We start from the raw sequence: 24337 nt of genomic DNA, 5'->3' as shown, positions 1-24337 counted from the left end.
AAAATGTGCACATTTAAAGTGCATACTTAAAGGCACACTCGTATGTCCAGATTCCCAATGAAGTACCGTAGACCCCGACCTGATATTAAGCTTTTAAGTGTGGTTTTCAGGATGTAAACTTTCTTGGAGCACCAGTAGTGTAATATGTCATGTTTGGTTCATTATTACGGCATAATGCCATACGAGCTAGAAAATGAAAACGTGCACTTGAAATGCAGTGAACAGTTTAAACTACCCCGTACTGTGGAATTAAACATTTCGTTTCAAATACATTGACTGCCTCTGCGGAAAAGATTAGCAAAAGTCAAATTTCTTTAGCAAACAGACAAAAATAACTTCATTGTTCCGCAAGGCGATTAATGCTTGATTGTCAGAAAGGTGGAAATAAAATAAAATCTGAAACCAATTACGTATTTCAGCCTTCAGTAATTATGTGAATGTGTTTTAATTCACTTGATAGCTCCCGGCCACGGATATCCGTTTTGTTTTCATTTGGCGCGAGAGTAAACGAAGAGGAAACAGCAAAATCACTGAACGTAAACACGGGTCACGTGGAGACTACCCACTATAGCTCAGATTGCTCTGCGCATCAGCCCCGGATCTACGACATTTGCGAGCCGGGTCAATACTAAAAAAAAATCGAATTTTCAAAATATGTTCATCTTGTAGCGCACATCTTTCCGAAAAGTCTGAAACATAAAACGTATGTATTCGAGGAAATGTAAGACATTTTATTTGGTCTTAAGTATGCCAAAGTGCAGTGCCATGCCACTTCATAAAGCATTTTTCTACCGCACGTCCAAACTATATTCTGGAGAGTGGAAATTGAAATGTCCTGTGGTGCCTCTCCTGCTCCCAGTCGGCCGGTTTGACAGCCTGCCTCTCTTTAAAAAAAAATCTCGCAATTAATAGCGGATGGGATTATTTGTAATCGAGAGAACAAGAACTCTTCAGAAAATCTGAACTCTTCATTGCCCATTAGTTAATAACTTGGCTGTTTAGTGTGACATAAAATTAAATATAGGATATACACTTCTGGAAATGGAAAAAAGAACACATTGACACCGGTGTGTCAGACCCACCATACTTGCTCCAGACACTGCGAGAGGGCTGTACAAGCAATGATCACACGCACAGCACAGCGGACACACCAGGAACCGCGGTGTTGGCCGTCGAATGGCCCTAGCTGCGCAGCATTTGTGCACCGCCGCCGTCAGTGTCAGCCAGTTTGCCGTGGCATACGGAGCTCCATCGCAGTTTTTAACACTGGTAGCATGCCGCGACAGCGTGGACGTGAACCGTATGTGCAGTTGACAGACTTTGAGCGAGGGCGTATAGTGGGCATGCGGGAGGCCGGGTGGACGTACCGCCGAATTGCTCAACACGTGGGGCGTGAGGTCTCCACAGTACATCGATGTTGTCGCCAGTGGTCGGCGGAAGGTGCACGTGCCCGTCGACCTGGGACCGGACCGCAGCGACGCACGGATGCACGCCAAGACCGTAGGATCCTACGCAGTGCCGTAGCGGACCGCACCGCCACTTCCCAGCAAATTAGGGACACTGTTGCTCCTGGGGTATCGGCGAGGACCATTCGCAACCGTCTCCATGAAGCTGGGCTATGGTCCCACACACCGTTAGGCCGTCTTCCGCTCACGCCCCAACATCGTGCAGCCCGCCTCCAGTGGTGTCGCGACAGGCGTGAATGGAGGGACGAATGGAGACGTGTCGTCTTCAGCGATGAGAGTCGCTTCTGCCTTGGTGCCAATGATGGTCGTATGCGTGTTTGGCGCCGTGCAGGTGAGCGCCACAATCAGGACTGCATACGACCGAGGCACACAGGCCCAACACCCGGCATCATGGTGTGGGGAGCGATCTCCTACACTGGCCGTACACCACTGGTGATCGTCGAGGGGACACTGAATAGTGCACGGTACATCCAAACCGTCATCGAACCCATCGTTCTACCATTCCTAGACCGGTAAGGGAACTTGCTGTTCCAACAGGACAATGCACGTCCGCATGTATCCCGTGCCACCCAACGTGCTCTAGAAGGTGTAAGTCAACTACCCTGGCCAGCAAGATCTCCGGATCTGTCCCCCATTGAGCATGTTTGGGACTGGATGAAGCGTCGTCTCACGCGGTCTGCACGTCCAGCACGAACGCTGGTCCAACTGAGGCGCCAGGTGGAAATGGCATGGCAAGCCGTTCCACAGGACTACATCCAGCATCTCTACGATCGTCTCCATGGGAGAATAGCAGCCTGCATTGCTGCGAAAGGTGGATATACACTGTACTAGTGCCAACATTGTGCATGCTCTGTTGCCCGTGTCTATGTGCCTGTGGTTCTGTCAGTGTGATCATGTGATGTATCTGACCCCAGGAATGTGTCAATAAAGTTTCCCCTTCCTGGGACAATGAATTCACGGTGTTCTTATTTCAATTTCCAGGAGTGTATAAAACCAGTACTGACAAGAGATAAGCAAGAAACTACACATTTCTTCAAACCTTAGCTCCTAGCATTTTTTTCTCTCTAATCTTGCTACAGCTTTACATGGCGTGTTTTCCTTTCTGTGAAAGAATCTTTTACCTCATCAAAGTTTGTCAAACGTTTTGCTACATGGAAAATCGAAATGTAGTTAACTAATACTGAAAAAGCTGTTAATACAAATAATACCCAAGACTGGTGTGGTTTCTCGATCTGATTACGTCTATTTTGTCACTGTCTGCTAGATAAACCAAAATAGGCCTTTCTAATACGGCAGCAATTTTGTAACACACCAAATAAACGAGACTTTTTTGGCACAAATGGTCATTTTTATAACACGACAGAATATAATCCAATAAGTATCAATATCAAATGCCTATTAGGCCTACTACAAGCAAAAAGCTTTATGTTAGGAAATAGTTTCACGTTTCATTCATATGCACCAGCTTCTCTAGCATGAGATCGAAAACTAGTATTACGAAATTTTTATATAAATTTGGAATCGTCTTATTCTTCCATAATTTGTGTGATGTCCCCGTTTCTTCTCCGTCCTCGTTCTAACAAACAATCCTGTCATCACCAATTCTGTAGCTATTGCTGCCACTGTCAAAATTTGTTCGCCGATTAACTTCACTAACCCTGCCAGAATCACAGGTTTAGTTCTCCCGCAATTATTCTCCGGCTAGGCGTTGTTACGTGTTCGTACAACACGTTTTCTGCGTTACTTCCATAATAGAACTTAAGCGGCTGGTAGCTGGGGACTGTACTACTGGTCCTTACTAGTGTAGCGATCTGGCCAAACATTTTCTGTCAAAACTTCATTTTCTTGGACACACCGAGAAGATAATACATAATATTTCTCACCTGTTATTCCTGTCAGTCGTTTATTTCTATTCTGATAGTATGAATCTATGGATTTCGCTAGTAATCATAACAACGCTGATCATTCGCACACCCAATCAACCACATAATCAGACAGCGATTGCCATTCAACCATTCGGCTTTACTCCACTCAGCTCGTATAGCCCCGTCCCCTTTTGTCTGTGGAAAGTTTATTTCTAGATGCGACGAGGATTCTCCTGACACAGACATCACGTACACTATGCATGCATTCAAAAGTCAGCTTATGATTCATTCAGAAATCAACTTAAAATGTGTTCAAAAATGTTCAAAAACCAACAGGGAAGCGTTTCAAAATCATATGACTAATTGATAGGCAAATTTGTGCTGGATGCTAGGTGCTTTGTGAAACAAGTTTTTTTCCCCTCAAGAATATGAATTTGGCGCCCCCTTTTCCCGGTAGTATCTAGCTGCTTGCTGCGACTGCTTGCACAGCCAACAGCCACATTCCTGTTGACAGAAGCGGGAGAATCTACTACTCAAACGTGACTCTACTGCGCATGCGCATGAGCCCGCGCGCTAATGTAAACAGTTGCGACTTCACGCTCATTGGAGGCAATTTGTTGTTATGAAGCACTGCATAGTCTTCCTAAAGCCTTTGACACATTTTCAATTGGCAGACGCTTGCATGAGCACTTGTGTCGTCGTCGTATATGGCGCATTTCCTTTGCAATTTAAGTTATTTTCGTTTTTTTCTCTCGTTTATGTTTTATTGTTGAAGTATTATTCTGCAGTAGCAGGATACAGTAATATCCTTTGTTAGTGTGTCGGTTCTTACCAGTCAAGATTATAAAAATTTAACTGAAAACTAAAACAATGAAAAATTCCCGGAATTCTAAAAATATCCCGGGTTTTTCCCGGTTTTCTCCCGGATGAAAAAAATCCCACGTTTTTCCCGGATGTCCCGGGTCGTAGACACCCTGTCTCTAGGAGATTGTAAGTAAAAAGTTTCCTGATGATTGTAAAACGTTGTGACATGAGCTTCAGAGACCTATCCTGATCTATGATCACTCAACTGCAGCCCACAACTCAATGGAAAATGGTCAGAGCAGGTCCAAATCATGCACTTTTTGTTTGGTAGTGTCCAGGATATGTGAGATGCCACAGAAGCACCCTCATTTGTGTCAAGTATTACTATACAGAAACAACAAACCAGTGCATTGGCTGGTTGGAGGTACAGGTCACCCACATGTTGCTATACAAGTGCAAGCAGATACTCATGATGGGACAGTAGGTTCCTGTATCATTTGCCATGTGCTGCAATTCCTAAGTTCACAACCTTTTCTCATTATTTAGCATAGCCACACATGTAGATGCTTTTGTACCCCTTTGTGAATGATGGTGTGATTCCTTTCTGTCCAAGTGATTTCAGACATACTATCTGTTCTTAACTTTGTGACAGTTGATAGTGACCCCTGTCGTAAGAAACTGTTCAAAAAGTATCTGACTTCTATTTGTAAAATCAGTCTTCATTCACACACAGTTGTTTGACGCTAGTCACCTTCAAAGAACTCCCCATCAGCTTCTAAACACCTCTCCCAATACTGCAGTGGGTGCTGGATGCATAGCTGGAAAGCCTCTTTTGGTATGGTGTGCAGCTGCTCTGTGGAATTCTGCATAATGCCTTCCTGTTCTGAAATCTGGTCCCTTTCAGATCTCTTTTAGTTTAGGGAAAAGACAGAAGTCACTTGGTGCTAGGTCAAGGGAATAGGGAGGCTGACAAATCACAGCCATGTTGTGTTCGGTCAAAAAACTCTACATTAGTTGAGAACGACAAGTGTGTGTGTGTTATCGTGGTGAAGGCACAACTGCCTGCAGCCCACAAGCCTGACCATTTGCATCTTACTGCTTCACAAAGGTGGTAGTACTTCTTATTGAAATTAGTAACATACTTGTTATGAACTACACCACTGGAGTCAAAATAGGCAGTCAGCATGACTTTCAAATTGTTGTGGGCCTGCCACACTGATCGAGGACAACGGACGCTTTCATTGCAATGACTCAAACTTTGTTTCTAGTTCGTACCCATAAACCCAGGATTCATCACACCAGTGATCACCATGTTAAAGTTGAGATTACTGTTCATAGTATGCAGCATGTACTTTACAATCTCTGAATGAAGCTGCTTCTGCTCAGTTGCTAGCAGCTTTGGCACAAATTGTGCTGAGATCCTCCTGAGGTCGAAATGTTCTGTACAATGGAATGAATGTATCAAACACTAATTCTAACCTCATCTGCAAGTTCTCTGATTGTGATTGGTCTACATTTGCAGATGCTGAGGCCTTCCTGAACATGCTTCACTGTTCACTGATGAGCAGCCATATTTGAAGTAGTTGTTCCTCTTTCTTATCTGTGCTGTACCTATTGCTTCATCTCCAAACACTTGCCAAAACTTGTTGACTGTGTCAACTTGAGATTCGCCAAGCTTAAAATAATATTTGATGCAATAATGTTGTTCCATTTTTGCTGTCATTTTGCACACTAAGCAAAATCCAATGATTACCACTTACACGTGTTCACATGTCAACGGCATGCCATCAAATGGCAGTCGTGAGAAAAGTCAGGCATGCGCACTACATATGCTTACAAATATAAAGAACACAAGCCTTCTGAAACCACTGTCGCTCTCGACAACAAAAAATGAAGTTGAATACTTTTTGAACAGTCCTCTTACACTCATGTCACTGCATCATGCGAAAATCCAGTGTTTGCACAACCATCTAGATGGAGTTTCTCCAGTGTTGGGTTCCCAAAATCTTAACATGATCCTGAAGTATGCGGTACTAACACCATTTATAAAAGTGGCCAGTATGAGGCCAGTACAAGGTTTGATGACACTCCAGTCTCATGACAAACTGAACTACTCCCTTCACTGTGGCACCTGGAAAACATTCTCTCTTCACCACAGGATTTCTCACTTATTTATCATGATTGTAAATGTAAGACCTTGTTTGCAGATAATGGAGTCGTAGATGACATTACCATAATGCATTTCTTTAAATGAAGTATCATTTCATGTGGTAACTCATTCTGGATTCCACCTGAAAGCTTATCACATAAGCCTTTCAGCATTATTGAGATTGGATGATGTCATCTCTCTTTTCAGATTTTCTTTCTTCTCTGTCTCAATCAGACTTATGACAGCCCACACTTTTGACACTTGCATTGATTTTTCAATCCTGTTCTAGTGTTCATCTCCTTCATGTCAATCTCTTCTAAGGGATCTGAACAGAGAACTAAAAAGGAATTTGTGCCAATGAAGAGATCACTTTTTGCAGTTACATCGCCATGAGACACTAATTCTGCAATCAGATACTGGTTTGCAAGGCACATCCAGGAGCAGGTATACACTAAGATCATGATTTATCAATGATGAGAAACAAGCTGAAGTTTAAGAAAATAATCAGAAAGAGTCAATGTACAAAGAAATGGGCTTTTAAAGTACTGCGGAATAATTGTTTGCATTCTAAGTTCTCTGAGGCTACAGATTTTATGATAATGGTAACCATGGTAGGTAGTGGAGTTCAGTAGGAATGAACATCCCTAAAAAGGGTAATCACATCAGTGGAACAGACAAATATAGGCAAGAAGTAGGTAAATGTGAACAACTTTGAGTAGCAGAAGAAATATGTCAATTGTTTGATGGAAGAAGAAAATTAAAAAAGTTCAGGAAAAAAAGGAATAAAAAAAACTGGACATCTTTGAAAAACACATTGCAAGTCAAGAATTTATTCACTTTTCAACAATTCTTTAATATAAAAATAATTTTGAAATGGACATTGTAGTATTTTCAAATTTTATGTCAGATCTTTGGAAAGGATTTTCAGCAAGATTCCAAGACTTCACATACAGAGAGCAGATGGCGTGATTTTTAATATCGCCTTTTGAAGTTTCTCCAGTGGCATAATGTACTGAGTTTTGCATTTTAAAGCCTTTACTCCAAATGGAGATAATGGACTCAAAAGAAACACTTTCCCTCACAAACATTTAAAACTGTGTCCACTGCAGAATTATGGTGTATAGCTCATACAGAATACAGTGGCCGATGCACAGTGACCAGTTTTCATCCAATGCACTGGGTGAGTTCATTTGTTTGTTCAAAAGAGGCGGCCGATAAATGTTTACCACCTTTCGGCCGGTGAGAGATGTCAGAATTGAGGTGTGCGCCCTGCAATCTTTCTCAAATGATTTTACAGAAATTATTTGGTAAAAGAATTTCATTTTGCTTTACTTACAGCTTTGTATATCAGGTTCATAATAATGTGCCCATTATTTCATTAATGGTTATAGTTTTGTGATATTTCTGTGAAAGTAACACAATGTGAGAAATTCATAAAAGTGTGCAGTGAAAAATAGAGGTTGCTATGACTCTGCGTTTGGTGCATATTACATAATATGTTGTTGCATACGAAATTTGGCTAAGATATTGAATTTTTCATTACACTTGGGTAGGTGTACCTATCTGTCACCAATCTCATGAAAACTGATCTGATGTAGCACCCTCATTTGCGATCACACAGCACCAGCAATAAAGCCATAGTGAAATATAACAATATTCCTCATATTTTATAAACAGTTTCAGATATCGAAATGAGATTTTGGTTCATGATAGCACGCAAAGAGGAGAGTATTTTACCATATTATTACTACGTAGAACTTCATTACCTACCATGTTATTGGAGTAATTACACACTTTTTCGGTGATGACAATGATGATGATTGGTTTGGAGGGCACTCAACTGCATTGTCATCAGTGCCCGTACAAATTCCCAATATTTATACGGCCCAATTTTATTTATTTATTTATTTATTTTTTTTTTTTTTTGCTGTCTAGTCTAACCACTGTCACGAATGATGATGATGAAATGATGAGGACAACGGAAACACCCAGTTCCCAGGCAGAGAAAATCCCCAACCCAGCCGGGAATAGAACCTGGGATGCCATGATCCAGAGGCAGCAACGCTAGCCACTACACTACAAGCTGCGGACTCACTTTTTTGGTGAAAGAGCATAATTTTTAATGGCCATCGATAGCCAGTGAAACGAGGAATGCTATGGGTTTTGGAACAACAAATGTGACAACATTGCTATTTCATAAGCTACCGACTTTCCTTTTCCTCAGTTCCTCACTTAATAAAATTAATAAATCACCTTTTCAGAATTCTCTCGCATTTGTGCCCACACAACATGGTAGTGAGGTGAGACAGTATAGACTCTGCTGTGTTTTGGCAACATAAGCAAATTTGGACATGTCATCCAGAGGAATGTGAGGTTTTACTCAAAATTCGTCATTTGACGCTTCTCTGAAAGGTACAAATGGCTAACAAGCCAGGCGAAAATAAATAGCTGCATTTTCCGTGGAATTATTTTTAGATACTAACAAAAGCAGAGGTGACGGTAGATCTTTTCGAACGGTCACCATGCACGTGTGGGCGTGAAGGGACTACACTTAACATTTACAGAAAATGTGAGCATAGGTTTCAGTTTAGAATGGCACTTCCCTTCCAGCGCTTTGCATTTCCCCTACAATGCCTGCCCATAACCCCCACCACTACCATTCTCCCCATGTGTGCCCTGTCGTCTGTTCATCTACTGGCCACGGCACTCTGCGCGGACGATACACATGTCCCAGACAAATATGGAAATTGCTAAAAATTTGTCATTTATCTGGCTACTACATTTGGCTCCATATATTTTTGTGAAACTTCATTTTCAAAAATTAATTTACTGAAGAACCAATATCGCTCAAGATTAACAGATGCTCACCTTGAAGAATTCTTCATAAAAGCTGCTTCCCGCATGAAAATAAGTATAAAAAAAACTGGCTCAAGATTACAAATGTGATTTCTTCCACTGAATATAATTATGCCTATCTATTGTATTTTGTATTATTTTGCAAGTGAAAATTAAAATCAATGTGTTATTTTTGTTTAACACTGATAAAAAATTTCGAAAGTTTTCGCACCCTACCTGAGATCACTTGCCAACAGCTGCTCTAGATCAATGGTCATCACACTTTTTTGCTCAAGATCCAATATTGAGATTTTGGAGTGGCACCTAAGGTTGTATATGTTATGACCACTATCTTAATTAGTAACCTACATACATTAGTGAGTTGGGAGGTCTCAATAGTCTAGTTAATAGTAAGGGAGCAATAAATTGGCCACTGGCCGCCTGATACTGATAGGAACCATTCGGAACACTGTGTGCTGACTGTGGTCCCCTCCTCAAGTATCTAACAGTTCTGGCACTATAGTTGCACAGTGAAATGTTGTTGGTTTTACTGCAAGTGCGAACGACTTTGATTAGTAATAGTATTTGTACTTAACTTTAAATGCACTACTGAATATAAGGCACGAAAAAAAAATTGATAAATGATTTAAATGCCAGTTTTTCCTACTCACAGCCTTTATTAATTTAATGTCCTTTGCTACAAATAACTACAACATTTACAGATGACAGCCTCTGTGATGGTCATCCATGAAATCGGGTAACTTTCATGTACAAATTTATACCACAGCATCTGATTGGTTCAAGTCGCACATGCTCGTGAGTTGTCAGTACATGAAGACAATACAACACTCTTGCTCTCACATCCTCTAATTCCACAGTGGCCACATTACTTATCCTTCTGCCCCTGATGTGTACAGCCAACTTTACTTTGCTTATTGACACATTCTCCAACATCAATTAAAATTAAACATATCTTAACATATTACTGCTTCTGTAAGTATTTTTATTTGTTTCTGAGCAGTGAAACTGCAAACTTAAAATGTTCTTAACACTGAATGACATTTCTCGATTCAGTTGTTAGTTGGTAGATACATATTACAGTAAAACCTCCATACAATGTAAACCCAGATACAGAGGTAATTTTAGATGATCCTGACTGATTGCCTATATGTACTGTGTTAATTATCCCTCATTACAATGATGCTAAAATTACTTCATCACCTCGTTATAATGAAGGTAACGTTTTGGGGCTATTACTATTTTTTTGCTTCTAAGAATCTGATCATAATGGTACGTATTGTTTGTTAAGACTCTTGATGTTCTACACTGTACTTTCAGAAGATTTGCTACATACTCTGTGCTGATGGTAAGCAAGTAGCAAATAGCCTATAGCTGCAGGTGAGCTGTGCTGAGCAGAAAATAGAAAAATGTCATAGAGCTCCTGTATTTGAACCAGAGTTAGCAGTTTTAACCTGTACGTTGTTGAGCTTGTAGTCAGAAGTGTTTTGTTGGGCTCATACACAGTTTATTTACATTATTTTTGCAATCTGTCAGTGGTTTTAAGTTGATGCAAATACTCTTTGGACATAGTTAACAATATTTGGACAATAGTTTGAACTCAGGAAAGGATAAGATTAGAGACAAAAATGGAGGTTTTAAAAGACATAGATAATGGAACGAAACAGATAAACACGCCGAGGACTTGCACAATCAATGTTAGCTACATTCTTTAAATTCTAAAACATCTAAAGGTGATTCAAAATGTTGGCGGAAAAATCCCACATGTTAAATGGTGGGAAAATACAGTCCTGAAAACATGTACAATGCAGATTACATGGGACTGTTTTATCAGAAGATGACGGCCTTTAGAGACAAAAATGTAAAGGCAGGATACAATCTGAGGTACACAAAATGATCCTTTCTGCAGCAACACATCAGTTTAAACACTGGTGATCAGATGATCAACAAATCCCCGAGGTTTAAAAAAGGTAAGAAGCTTACCAGGTAAGATTACAGACATTTTATTTTACCTTCCTTTACTTTATAAGTTGATTCAGCATCTTCAGCTGTACGGTTATGAGCATGCATGAAGAGTACATACCGTACAGTACTTTAATTTTGTATTTTTTTCCATTGTTCTAAATATGATTTCTTTTATTGCAGCCAATTACAATACAATTAGCAAAGCCTGGAAAAATAAAATTGTGTTGCTGGTGGATAACTGCAGTGAGTATAACAATATGCCAGCACTGAAGGATGCAGAATTATGCTGCTTCCTCCCCAAACTGTACTTTGATCTTTCAGCCACATGACAAAGGGATACTTAAAAACTTACCAACAAAGTACTGTTCACAACTAATCCAACATGTGACTGAAAACTTGGGACGAAAAAAAAAAAAAATCACAATTTCTACAGTCTCTATGTGTAGCAGGCTTGTGACATGATTGCTAGCTCCTGGAACAGAGCAGAGTCAAATGTGATTGCGAGCTGCCGGTGAAAAGCAAAGATTTCTGAAAGTGTAGATGTTGATGTTGTGGTGGATGAAAAAATGCAGGATGATGATCAATGCGATCTTGGGATGTATTCAGAAGTAACTGGTGAAACCATAGTAGTTGAATATGTGTCAGTGGAAGATGAGGCACTCGTGTTTGAAGAATACACCAAAAAATCTACTGTCTTAGAATTAAAGGGTAATTTATGTGTTGAAGATTGTAAGAATGACAATCATGTGATATGTGCACGCCCTTCTCCTCTGATGGGGCCAATAGGATAATTGGAAACTATTCAGCAAACAGCATCTTCAATCCCCACATTCCAGTGGAACAATTGTGCTGAAAGTGATAAAGACAATATTTACAAGTTCATTATTTGTCTTTTAAAGTTATTTCTCACGAAAAAAAGCACTAAAGTACTGTACACACTGTCCTTTGAGGTACAGTACTGTAGTAGTCACTATTAAAATAAAAAAATAAAAACCATGTTGTAACAGTAACCCTGCTATAACAATATCATTTTCATGGTCCCACGAACATTGTTTTATAGAGGTTTGACAGTACCATAAAATAGGGCCGAGAACTGTGAGCCACACGAACACTTGATTGGGGATGCATGTGATCCACTGGCTGCAGCTTGACCACTGCTCTAGTCTATCTGGTGTTATTTGAGGATATAAAGTTAACACAGAACAAATACTTGTCCAATGCTGTACAATGACCTTGCTATGAGATTCAAAAGTAACCACTGCACTGGAATACATCAGCTCACTGCATATCAGAGCACAGAAATTAGAGTGGATGTAAGAAAATAATTGTTTGGCATTCAATACATGGGAGAAGTTCAGCTACTCTGACGGCTCACACATACTTTACGTAAGTGTTGTAGCGTATGAGATTATCGGAAGTACATAAGGTAATCCATCCCTTCTGTCACTAGGGCAATGTTCAGGCAGGTGGCTGCGGCAGTCATGAGTATAAGTTTTACAAGAAATGAACTGAGGCCCCAGATAAATCTACTATGACTAACCCAACAATAATTTTTATCCTGACTATGGTAACTATACTAGCCTAAACTGTTTACATGTTGATTCAACTCCTAATTCAATCGATTAAAGATGCATGTCTGCCACTTCCAATACAATGTGAATCCCAATCAGTCTGTCTTTTGAGGAAACAGTAAGACCAGACCTGATGATTTCAATGCTTTCTGGTCCTCGTTTCATCCAGCTCCTGGTAGCATGTATAATTAGACACACAGCTTTCAACAATTGTGTCAAACTCTGAATATGTCTAAGGTTGATTGCTAACAATATTCACATGTACTGGGAGCACTTCTTGTGGTTTGGTATTTCTGTGAGCTGTGATGTATTCACTGCAATATAGTGATTAGAGTCACTGTCTAGTGTGCTGCAGGTTGCCAGTTCAAACCCGGCCACCAGAGATTATTTGTTACTTAGTTTATGATGTCTGGAAGGTTCTTGTACATCTTTTCTTTGTGTATTCTGAAATATTTGATCTGTATAAATACAAATATTCTGGAATAGCCTATGTTTGTAAAATAGCAGTACTCTCCGTCCAAGAGTTCAGTTCTGTTCTGTTCTGGTTGTACATTGGTGCCAATAATGTATGTGCTTCCAGAACTAAGTACTGTATTTCACTGCCTACAGATTTAGACTTGATTGTGGTTTCGACGTGATAAAATTTTCATTCCATCAGTTTTTGGTAAAACTCCACACTGCTTCGTATTCCAAGACCACCCTTTTCTTTCCCACATGCACAAAATAACTTTCTGACTGTCATAAAAAACAGATTTATTTCAATAGTTATAGAACTACGCAGCTCATGTGTTGTGAAGCAAAGAGGGAACAAGTTCACAGCTACTGAATAATTTTATTTTATTGTTTTAAACCTATACTGCAAATCAAAGAGACAATGAATAATCAGAAAGCTAATGGGTGGTATGCTTGAAATATAACCTGATGAACAGACAGACATGTAGTCTTTTATTCGGTCTGCCTCTAGGCCACTTTACACAACATGAATGCACCCCACGTCTTATCAATTGTAAATCACTTTTTCTTTAGCACAGATTTAGGCCATCAATGTGGGATTGTTGGATACACATGGCGCAGAAGAAACTTTGTATCAATGTCATTGCAGGTTGGACAACACTGAATCACGTAAAACTCAACAGATAAACAATAGGTTGGAAACACACTATTGTGGAGCTGCACACAGAAAATTTGTGGCAAGCATGCAGGAATTTGTGCACCTATCCTACCTTTCTCCAGCAACTAACTGTTACACTAAAGACCCCACAGACAATTCAATTTGGTTGCTTAAGCTGAACAATAAAAAATATAGCTTTGTATATAGAGCTGGTTACATAAGATAAGATTTTGTGATTTTTATATAATTTTGTGATTTTTACTGGGCAAAGCTTGACTATTAAATCAGCTGCAGTAGGAGTACTGTAACATTCCTATAGTCAGGTAGTTAGCATGAAGTACTATACGCTGTAATGTTGCTTATGATTAAATCCAAGTCAGGTGCTTTAATTTCCGCTAATGTAAAGATAACAAGAAAATTTTGTTTCTAAAATCTAGATCAGTATCAGTCAACCAAGACATTTGTGAAAAAGAAAACAATTTAAATTTAATACACATCACTTTCACCCATACTTGACTCAATCTTCCTGACTAAAATTGCTATAAAGTTGGTGTGATTAAAAATGTTAAAGGCACACACTGTACAAATTTTCCTAACAACTCTTCATGCACTACTGAGCACATCCAATCCAATTCACTTACTTGACAAATTTTTGGAAGATACTGACTGTCTAAAATTTGATATGATAGATTTTGCATCAATTCAGTAAAACCATTGTGAAGTACAGCAGAATACTGACAGCAAAGCTGCCAAAATATAGCCTATTTCAGATGTCTCTTAGGAATCAAATTTCACAATACATCAGCAGAAAATTAAACAGTGCTTCATGAAAGTTGGCAAATATTTCATAATTTGACAAATTCTCCACAAATTATTAGTAGAGGGTTGAAAGATAACAGTGACCCATGAAGCACTCAGTATTTCTTATCAACTGCAGCATAAAAAAAACATTGCCCCAAGTCATTGTATGAAATTAAATGTCCCAGATCCACATTCTGTTATTGTTGTACTACTATCATAGACCCTTTTTACAGTCTCCCTGTATCCTAGAATTTATCCCAATTCATCTCTTAAGCAACATTTACTACAGAAAGCTCTACCACATCATACCAACACAATAGCTAATTCAGAGTTTCATATAAGTATTAAATTAATTTCTTTTCATATTTAATAACCTTTTGGATAACTTTACTACAATCATAATTACTATGCTCAAGTTAAATTAAAAATTTACCTTCATATTTGTAATATCACCTCCTTGCGACAAGTTGACACACATACTCTTTCCAGCTATCATGTCATACTTGTAATAATGACTATGATGCTGAGAACCAACGATAAATTTTTCTCCATCCATTGTAAAATGAGAACAGCGGATTGGAAACCGCTCAAACTGAACTGACTGTAGTTTTGTATTGTTATGGCCATCAACCTGAACCAAAATTAAAAGCAAGTTTCAATGGTAACAAATCGTTAAGTATCTGCAATTTCAAGACAACTAAATTACATTAAACATTCTTATTCACTTAAAAAGCTATTTAAAAATGTTTCATCAAAAGCTTCATATCATTATAGTTCCCCAACTATCACAGTACTTTCCACCGTTGAAAATATTTTTCTTCTTCAACTCGTCATAAAAATAATTACTCGCATTTCAGTATTTTATTCTGCTTAAAATGTGGAATAATGAGAACATTTTTAACTGCTGGATAGGGGACAATCTCCCATATCCGCGGCTGTAGACTATGGCACAGCCACTGTCTACGCAGCAAGATGTCTCTGCCATTTTCTCCAAAAGAGGAATGTAGCACCGAGCTGGTGCCTTATGATCAGTCACATGCTACACAACAGAGCGCTGTGGATCGATACCCAGTCAAGATATCTGCAAGTTGATGCAGCTCATCTTGCTTGAGACACCCGCTGCACTATGAGCGTACCAAATCCACTAGGTACAGCCAGCACCAACTTGTGTCTGTGAGCTACGCGACACCAGACAACTTCCCAATATTGCTCCGCCTGGGCGGCCCTTTATAGCAAGCTGCCCAACAGCCCAACTGTCATACCTCAATGTCTCAACTCAACATCGGAAGTGCAGCCAATCTATTCATCAGAGCACAGTGCTCATCAGTAAAACTAGGGACTTCACCAGTGCCGTGTATAAAGACCCTTCCTATGGCACTATTTCTCAGTAAAGACTGACAATGTCCCCTGTAAATTTAAAAACTGTTGCAGTGTTTGTGACAAATCTTCATCAGATCGGGAAAATCTGTACGTTGCTTTGACTCTGAAGGTGTTTCAGTTGCTACCATTATTGTGTGCTTTCTATATACACTACTGGCCAATAAAATTGCTAAACCAAGAAGAAATGCAGATGATAAACAGCTATTCATTGGACAAATATATTACACTAGAACTGACGTGATAACATTTTCACGCAATTTGCGTGCACAGATCCTGAGAAATCAGTACCCAGAACACCCACCTCTGGCCGTAATAACGGCCTTGATACGCCTGGGCATTGAGTCAAACAGAGCTTGGATGGCGTGTACAGGTACAGCTGCCCATGCAGCTTCAACAGTTCATCAAGAATAGTGACTGGCATATTGTGATGAGCCAGTTGCTCGGCCACCATTGACCAGACGTTTTCAATTGGTGAGAGATCTGGAGGATGTGCTGGCCAGGGCAGCAGTCGAACATTTTCTGTATCCAGAAAGGCCCATACAGGACCTGCAACATGCATTATCATGCTGAAATGTAGGGTTTCGCAGGGATCGAATGAAGGGTAGAGCCACGGGTCTTAACACATCTGAAATGTAATGTCCACTTTTTAAAGTACCGTCAATGCGAACAAGAGGTGACTGAGACATGTAACCAATGGCACCTCATATCATCACGTCGGGTGATACGGCAGTATGGCGATGACGAATACACACTTCCAATGTGTGTTCACCGCGATGTCCCCAAACATGGATGCGACCATCATGATGCTGTAAACAGAACCTGGATGCATTTGAAAAAGTGACGTTTTGTCATTCATGCACCCAGGTTCGTCTGTGATGCAGCGTCAAAGGTAACCGCAGCCACGGTCTTCGAGCTGATAGTCCATGCTGTTGCAAATGTCATCTAACTGTTCGTGCAGATGGTTGTTGTCTTGCAAACGTCCCCATCTGTTGACTCAGGGATGGAGACGTGGCTGTACGATCTGTTACAGCCAAGTGGATAAGATGCCTGTCATCTCAACTGCAAGTGATACGAGGCCATTGGGATCCAGCATGGCATTCCGTATTACCCTCCTGAACCCACCGATTCCATATTCTGCTAACAGTCATTGGATCTCGACCAACGCAAGCAGCAATGCCGCGATACAATAAACTGCAATCGCGATAGGCTACAATCCGACCTTTATCAAAGTCAGAAACGTGATGGTGTGCGTTTCTCCTACTTACACAAGAAATCACAACAATGTTTCACCAGGCGACGCCGGTCAACTGCTGTTTGTGTATGAGAAATCGGTTGGAAACTTTCCTCATGTCAGCACGTTGTATGTGTCGCCACCGGCGCCAACCTTGTGTGAATGCTCTGAAAAGCTAATTATTTGCATATCACAGCATCTTCTTCCAGTCGGTTAAATTTCATGTTTGTAGCACGTCATTTTTGTGGTGAAGAATTTTAATGACCAGTAGTGTAGTAATAAAGTTTTATTGTTCTTGGCTGCCTTGGCACTTCTCTCTGCTTGTGCATGCATTACCCACAATGGGATACTACACAACCTAATAGCCTGCAGGTTGTATTTAGCAGTCCCACACAGCAAATAATGAAACATCACAAGAAGGATATGTATGTACATCATTTCTACCATTTCACAGATTTGGTGGACAAATTCTTCTGGTAGGTTCTTCACAACCTTTTTTATTTTTTTTGTTTTGGAATTAAAATTAATAAAACAATACTTTCACTGAAATTTGTTTCATTGTACCACAGCATATAACCCATGCAGATTCACATATGTGCATATAGTTGTACCATAATTAGTTATTTCATTCTATTTTCCAATTCGTGTTTATTCCTTAACATGTAAAGGTCAGTGTAATTTTACTATATTCTCATATGTCTGATGACATTTTTGTAAGGTTTTGTATTTATTCAGAATATTTGAGAAATGTTCAAATCAACTAGCATCTATTTCATTTTCAGTGCTACCACGTTGCATTAACAGACACTCGGCAAATATCAATGTTGGCAGTAAATCAATTGGAAATAAACATTAAACTGTCTTATTAATGCTCTTAAATAATGAAGTTGTGTGCTTGATCTCTTAAAACCACTCTTCAAGCATACCTACAAATGGGCATACCTGGAAAAGGGATGCAACGCCAGACAGACCAGCAACTAAAGCTACAGTTGCCGACGGATGGAACTGTACAGATTTAATTACAGGCCCCTCACTGTAAGTGTCTCTATTTAGGTCTTTCAGTCGCTTCAGTTCTATTGTTCCCCGGTGTAATATAGATGACTTTTTGGCAAGGAAGTTCCCACAATGCTGCAATGAAAATGAAGTAAATTTATTTGCATTAAAAAAGGAAAAATTCCACAAAGTCCAAGAAAAAAACAAGGATAAAGGGAGAATGGGAGGAATAAGAAATAACAAGAGACAGATGGTCAGATGGTTGTATGTATGGACTGAAAGATAATATTTTTTAAAAGATTCAATAATTTTAATACCTGCAGTAATTCGTTATCTGATTCATCATCTGTATCATTTATTTTATTTGATCTCCCCAGTTCTGCCCACTTAGGAACACCCATAACTGATTCAAATTTTCGTTTGAGAGCATGGGTGTACTCATCTGAGGATGTGCTTGGTATTGCCAACCTTCGTCCTTGGCTTGCCAATGCTTCTTTGACACTATAAGAAAAAGACACACGATGATGTACAAAGAAGGTCATTGCGTCATTCAGTAAGACTTAAAAGCTACTTCCATACAAATGTGTATGGAAATGAAACAAATAAAATATATGTAAGAAGACAGTGTAATTTATACAAAGTAAGCAGAAATGATTCAAGGTCAATAAATAAACTGAATGTGTAGAGTTAACTTGATTCAGAATATTTCTCTGTTACAAGAAACATGAAATTATTCCAAACAGATGCTCTAACAATCCACTTACATAACAACAACATGAACTGAACAGCACAAAGTGCACTGATGGTCACTGGTTTAGCAGAATACATTTCTGTGTCATTTGATGGTAGTACTTACCATATCTCATTATCCTCATCATCATTCCAGGCAGGTTGTCTCTCAGGTGAGGCGAGAGTATCAGATGCTGGAGAGCTGTCAGAGTCTGGGCTATCATCCCCTTCATCAACACCAGAGTCTTCAGGATCAGAACCCTGTTCTAATACACGAGATACATCATCAGATTCCCATCGGTTGACATTCTCAATCACTTCAGATGGGTCTCCAAATACAAGTCTCTCCAGCCTGGAAGAAAGTTTGAAAGAGAGGTTGTGAAATTAAGTGCAGTTCAACTCCCCAAGAAAGACAGGAAAATGAAAGTCATATTTGGCTTAATGCTGAGAGATAAAGATAGCCAGGAAGAAGGGGTGGGTACAGAAAGAGAGGAAGTTGAGGGGAGAAGAGGAAGGTGGGAGACAAGAGGGTGCTCACATACATGAAAAAAAAAAGTAACTGTATCAAAAGGAAAATTCATTTGGAAAAAAGTACAAAGAGACAGTATGGTCTACGTACAATAAAAAATGTCTATCAATTAAAACAAAATTAAAACATTACAAGACGGTGGTTCAACCAGAGGTTACATACGGAAGTGAAACTCTTTTTAAAGTCACCCAGAAAAACAGAATTGACAAAAAATTTTAAAAGCAGAGAGAAGAATTGCTAGAACATGCATAAATAAGAAATATCAAAATGCTGGGCAATGGCGGATAGTTCCAAATGAAGTGGTATACAGAGAACTGGAGCCCATCACTGATACTATACGAAAGAAAAGGATCTCTTTTTGTGGTCACATTCTGAGGACACCAGAAACCAGTTTATCAAGGAAAATTATTGAGAAACTCTGGAATTTGAAACAACAAGGAGGATGGCTTAAGGAAATAAAGGAGGATATGGAAGAACTGGAAATAACTCTGGATGATCTGCAGAACAAAACGCCAAATTTAAAGAAGTTGAGGGACACAGAAATAAGATTTAAACCAAAAATTGACAAACGACATACAATGAAAAGGTTATTTACAGATAAGGAACGACGAAAAGCATCAGAACGAATGAAGAGATACTGGGCCACTCGGAAGGGGAAAATACCAAAGAAGAGGACCAGAAATGATTGACTGAAGTGGTCCAATGAGGCCGTAAAGGCAGAAGAAGAAGAAGAAGTGGGCCAGTTATCTTCTAGTGGCAAAGTTCCAGCACTACCAGTACACATTTAACACATCTGAAAGTGAAGAAACTCTTCCTAGCCTTTAGAGCTATTAGTTCCTTCCTCACAAAGGAAAGAGGGATTGGTTGGGAAAGGCTTCAAGGGAAAGGCTGGTCACTCAGAACCCACGATGAGATGGACCACTCTCCAACAGGTTAAGGGAACTGCCGTTTAAGAAAGTAGGAATAGCTTTCTCACTTTTAAATGTTTCAACTGGCAGTTCTGGAATGTCACCTCAAGAGGGCAAGTACCGTTCAGCCATTAATCATCTTTGCAATTTTACATGTATGAAAGATTTCATTTCAGATATGTCAAAATAGCAAGATTTGATGTTTAATGATTTTGTTCCACTGACTATAACATACATCACAGACTTAAAGAATCATGAACAGGTTTAAAACAGATTCTTTTTTAAGTTATCTTTAGACGTCCCAGAGAACAATTTTAAGTTGGATATGGATGGCTGTCTTAGAATTCCTCCCTGCAGTTATTAGTCACACAATTACGTAAGGTACATACACCCTGAACTTTTCCAAGGATTGTTTTGAAGTACATTAATTTTATACGCTATTATTACAATGACACTGCCACTAGCAAAGGCAGTTTTTGATCCACTGCCAGCATAGGTTTAGGCTGTTCCTAATGTGGAGAACATATGCCTTTTGTTGCCACTCCTCTGGAGTACAGGCACTATTGGTAATGTAATATGAAGACAGTTCTTTCACTTTTTCCACTGTTGCGCCTATTGTATTCTCTTCCACTTTTAAAATTGTTGACTGTCTTCAATTGTTACCCTGGCAAGGGGCCCATACAGAGTGCTACCATCTGAAGCTAGGTGGATCCAGCATGCTGAAAGCATGATAAATACAGTAACTGACAATGAGGAGGTAGTGAATAGAATTGGGGAGAAGAGGAGTTTGTGGCAAATTGGCTAGAAGGGATTGGTTAATAGTACATGTTCTGAGGCATCAAGGGATCACCAATTTAGTACTGGAGAGCAGTGTGGAGGGTAAAAATCGTAGAGGGAGACCAAGAGATGAATACACTAAGCAGATTCAGAAGGTTGTAGGCTGCAGTAAGTACTGGGAGATGAAGAAGCTTGCACAGGATAGAGCAGCATGGAGAGCTGTATAAAACCAGTCTCAGGACTGAAGACTACAACAACGACATACGCATTGCAGACCATGACAATGACAAAAAGAGAGGAGAGTACAATTCAAGAGAGTGAAATGAAATTCCTAACAAGTATATTAGGGAAATGAACATGCAAGGAACAAAATTGGACTAATAAGCTGAATGAGAGAATTGAGAAGAACACATCAAAATGGTTATGACATGTCAACAGAATTAAAGCTGGAAGAATTCCAAAACGAATGCCGGAGACCAAGTTTGACACCATGAGGGAGACCTGGAGCAAATTTTGATTGACAGAATAAAGACCAGTTTAAGAAGAAGGAATCTGGATCGAAACAAAATAGTTACAGATGAAGAATTGTGAACAGACAGGGGAAGTGGAGAAGTACCATAAATGTACTAACTCTGCCAATTTCTGGATGAAAGGAAAAGATGACGCCAAATATCACATAGAGTCAAATAGATACAATAAATTCTATTCTTAAGACATGTTGTAAGATTGAAAAGTGCCTTCAAAAATGGTGATACATTTGTGTCTTAAAGATGCTGCATAGTCTCTTCACTAAGTCTCCATTAGAGATACATGAAGCCCCTAACTACCTGGGTTAATGTGGACCCAAAACGGATAACTGAAAAAAACGTGGATGCTCCAATAATAGTATGCACTTCAGGTTGAGATGTTGAAATTAGTGTAGGCGTGTCCTTTAGGTTCCGGGTAAAAATGGCTGTTTGATGTTACTGAAGAATTCATTACAAAAAGCACCAGCTGTTGTCTTTGTTGACATTAAGTTTCTCACCCTGAACAGCACTTTCTTGAATCCCTTAACAACATTTAAATCACCTCAGCCATCCTGATGAACTATCATATTTTCCTTCAATCTCATGAGTTTCACCGAACTCTCGTCGTTTCTTTATTAACATCTGACGGGGAACAGGAATGCCCCTTCTCTCTCTTCTGCCAGAACCACAAGTGGATTGAGTAACTGATTTAGTTTTGTGCAAGCTGATGCTGGCTTGGTTATCAACCTTGCTTGCAAAATTTAACATTTTCTTCTTTATTTTTTTTAAGTCTATCCCTGTCTGTATGCCCATCTCACAAACTTAAAAAAGTTTTACTGAAGATTCACCATTTTCTAACATTTCTATAGCTTTGTCATCTTCCTAGCATGTGGATACTGTCTGTAGGTTCAGTGACAACAAGAAATGTGATACAGGATAACACTTACTGTCAAGTTTTATTCACAGAAGCTGCAGTATACAAAGATCTGTTGGCAACTAAAAAATACACCCAACAATGCATTCTTTATGGCACTGTTTAACAATATGCTTTCATTTATTATCAGCGTAGAGCAAGAATGCTGAAGAAAACTATCCCAGAAGAAACCTAATTTCTTTTTTTTCTTTTTCTTTTATTTTCCTCTTGGCTTTAAGTGAGTCACAAATATTTTGCAAGGGTAGATCACAGAATGTACATCAAGATATAATTGGAAACAACAATTAAAATACTTCACAAATTTCCCACAATTGGACTGGGAGTTGCATCATCTTCTGGAGGTAAAACAAGAGTTCCACGCATAATACTCATAGTGTATGCTCAATGAAAATATTCGTTATAATTTTAACAGAATACTTCATGTTTCTTTTTTTATTTTTTCAAAAAATGCCCAACCATACATAGATAATAAACAAACTGGATAACATACTTGAAAAATATGTAGACTAACTGCACTTGTTATCATCGCTAAACTGTGTCCTGCTGATAAATGGTGAAATGTGACGAGGTTTCATCTTATTATAAGTTCTCAGGCCACTGTCACAAAGAAAAACTACAAATATTCAAGATTGCTGGTACAGCCATTTTCCACAGCAAGTATATAAATATTGTCAATCATAATTAAGTCCTTGTCAATCATAATTAAGTCCAAATCCAAAAGCAGGGTCATGAATGAAGTACAACACTCAGCACTGAAAGCTCATAATATTAATATCTGAACACAAGTCTCCAATACCAGAACATCAAACATTTAAGAGCTACCAGCCTCTGCCTTGTGCACCAATCAGGTGCTACGGTAGAAACAACACACAAAAGTAACAACATTTTGTGAAATTGCATTCTAGGGGTTTTCATGTTTACATGATTCATTTGCAGTTAAAATATTTATACCGGGAAGCTACAATGTGACAACATTAAGTCAATGAGAGTGTCAAAAGTGACAGTCAACATATCACAGTAACAAAGTCTGTGAACAGCATATATTGGTGTCGTTATTTTGCTTACTTTTCTGTAAAAATAACTGTGTGGTCACTTCCTGCTATTACCATAAATTTGAAGTAAGTTGCTAATTTTTAATTTTTTTCATTTTGAATAACTACATCTTCTATCTTCCCTTACTAAGCAGAAACTATTTGTTTTAGGATACTCCTAGAAGGAAAATGTTAACAGGTTGGAGTGAAAGACACACAGCTAGACAGACACAATTTTTGCATAGAGAAAGTAATAGCAATATTGACATCCATAACGATAATACATCTGTTTCTTTTAATTATCATAATATTAATATGTGAGCATCAAAAATGGAAGTACTGATTTTTAAAATTAATTATATATGGGGGCCAATGGTGAAAGGAACATTGCCATAAATGTGCACAAAAGAAAGAATCATATGTATAAATAGCCATAACGAGAGAGAAAAGGAAGATGGTAGCAATGTCAGAGACAAAGGAAAACATTTCGTGTGTGTGTGTGTGTGTGTGTGTGTGTGTGTGTGTGTGTGTGTGTGGCGCGCGCACCCACCCACACACGAGAAATGTTTTCCTTTGTCTCTGAAATTTCTACCATCACATGTAACCATTAAATGCTGTGGCAGAAAAGGACACACGAAATTAACACTTTGTGAAGTTCAGTAACAGACACATACCGGACAAGTACATTGCCACAATTGCTATGTCGTCAATGTTGTCAACAATGGGAAATGAAA

General features: G+C 39.1%; 1 protein-coding gene across 1 annotated transcript in view; it reads right to left on the bottom strand.

Annotated features, from left to right (window-relative positions):
* LOC124710937 (U3 small nucleolar RNA-associated protein 18 homolog) overlaps nucleotides 1–24337 on the bottom strand; it is a 70623-nt gene that overhangs the window by 19900 nt on the left and 26386 nt on the right. The window contains exons 3-6 of the mRNA XM_047240964.1: nucleotides 19046–19270; nucleotides 18507–18690; nucleotides 18139–18324; nucleotides 15019–15216 (exon numbers count right to left, since the gene is read on the bottom strand). Of these exons, the coding sequence (XP_047096920.1) occupies nucleotides 15019–15216; nucleotides 18139–18324; nucleotides 18507–18690; nucleotides 19046–19270 (793 nt within the window). The remainder of the gene's footprint in view (nucleotides 1–15018; nucleotides 15217–18138; nucleotides 18325–18506; nucleotides 18691–19045; nucleotides 19271–24337) is intronic.

Source organism: Schistocerca piceifrons, chromosome 1 (genome assembly GCF_021461385.2).
Source record: "Schistocerca piceifrons isolate TAMUIC-IGC-003096 chromosome 1, iqSchPice1.1, whole genome shotgun sequence".
NCBI lineage: Eukaryota > Metazoa > Arthropoda > Insecta > Orthoptera > Acrididae > Schistocerca > Schistocerca piceifrons.
This window is presented reverse-complemented; position numbering and strand designations above follow the sequence as displayed.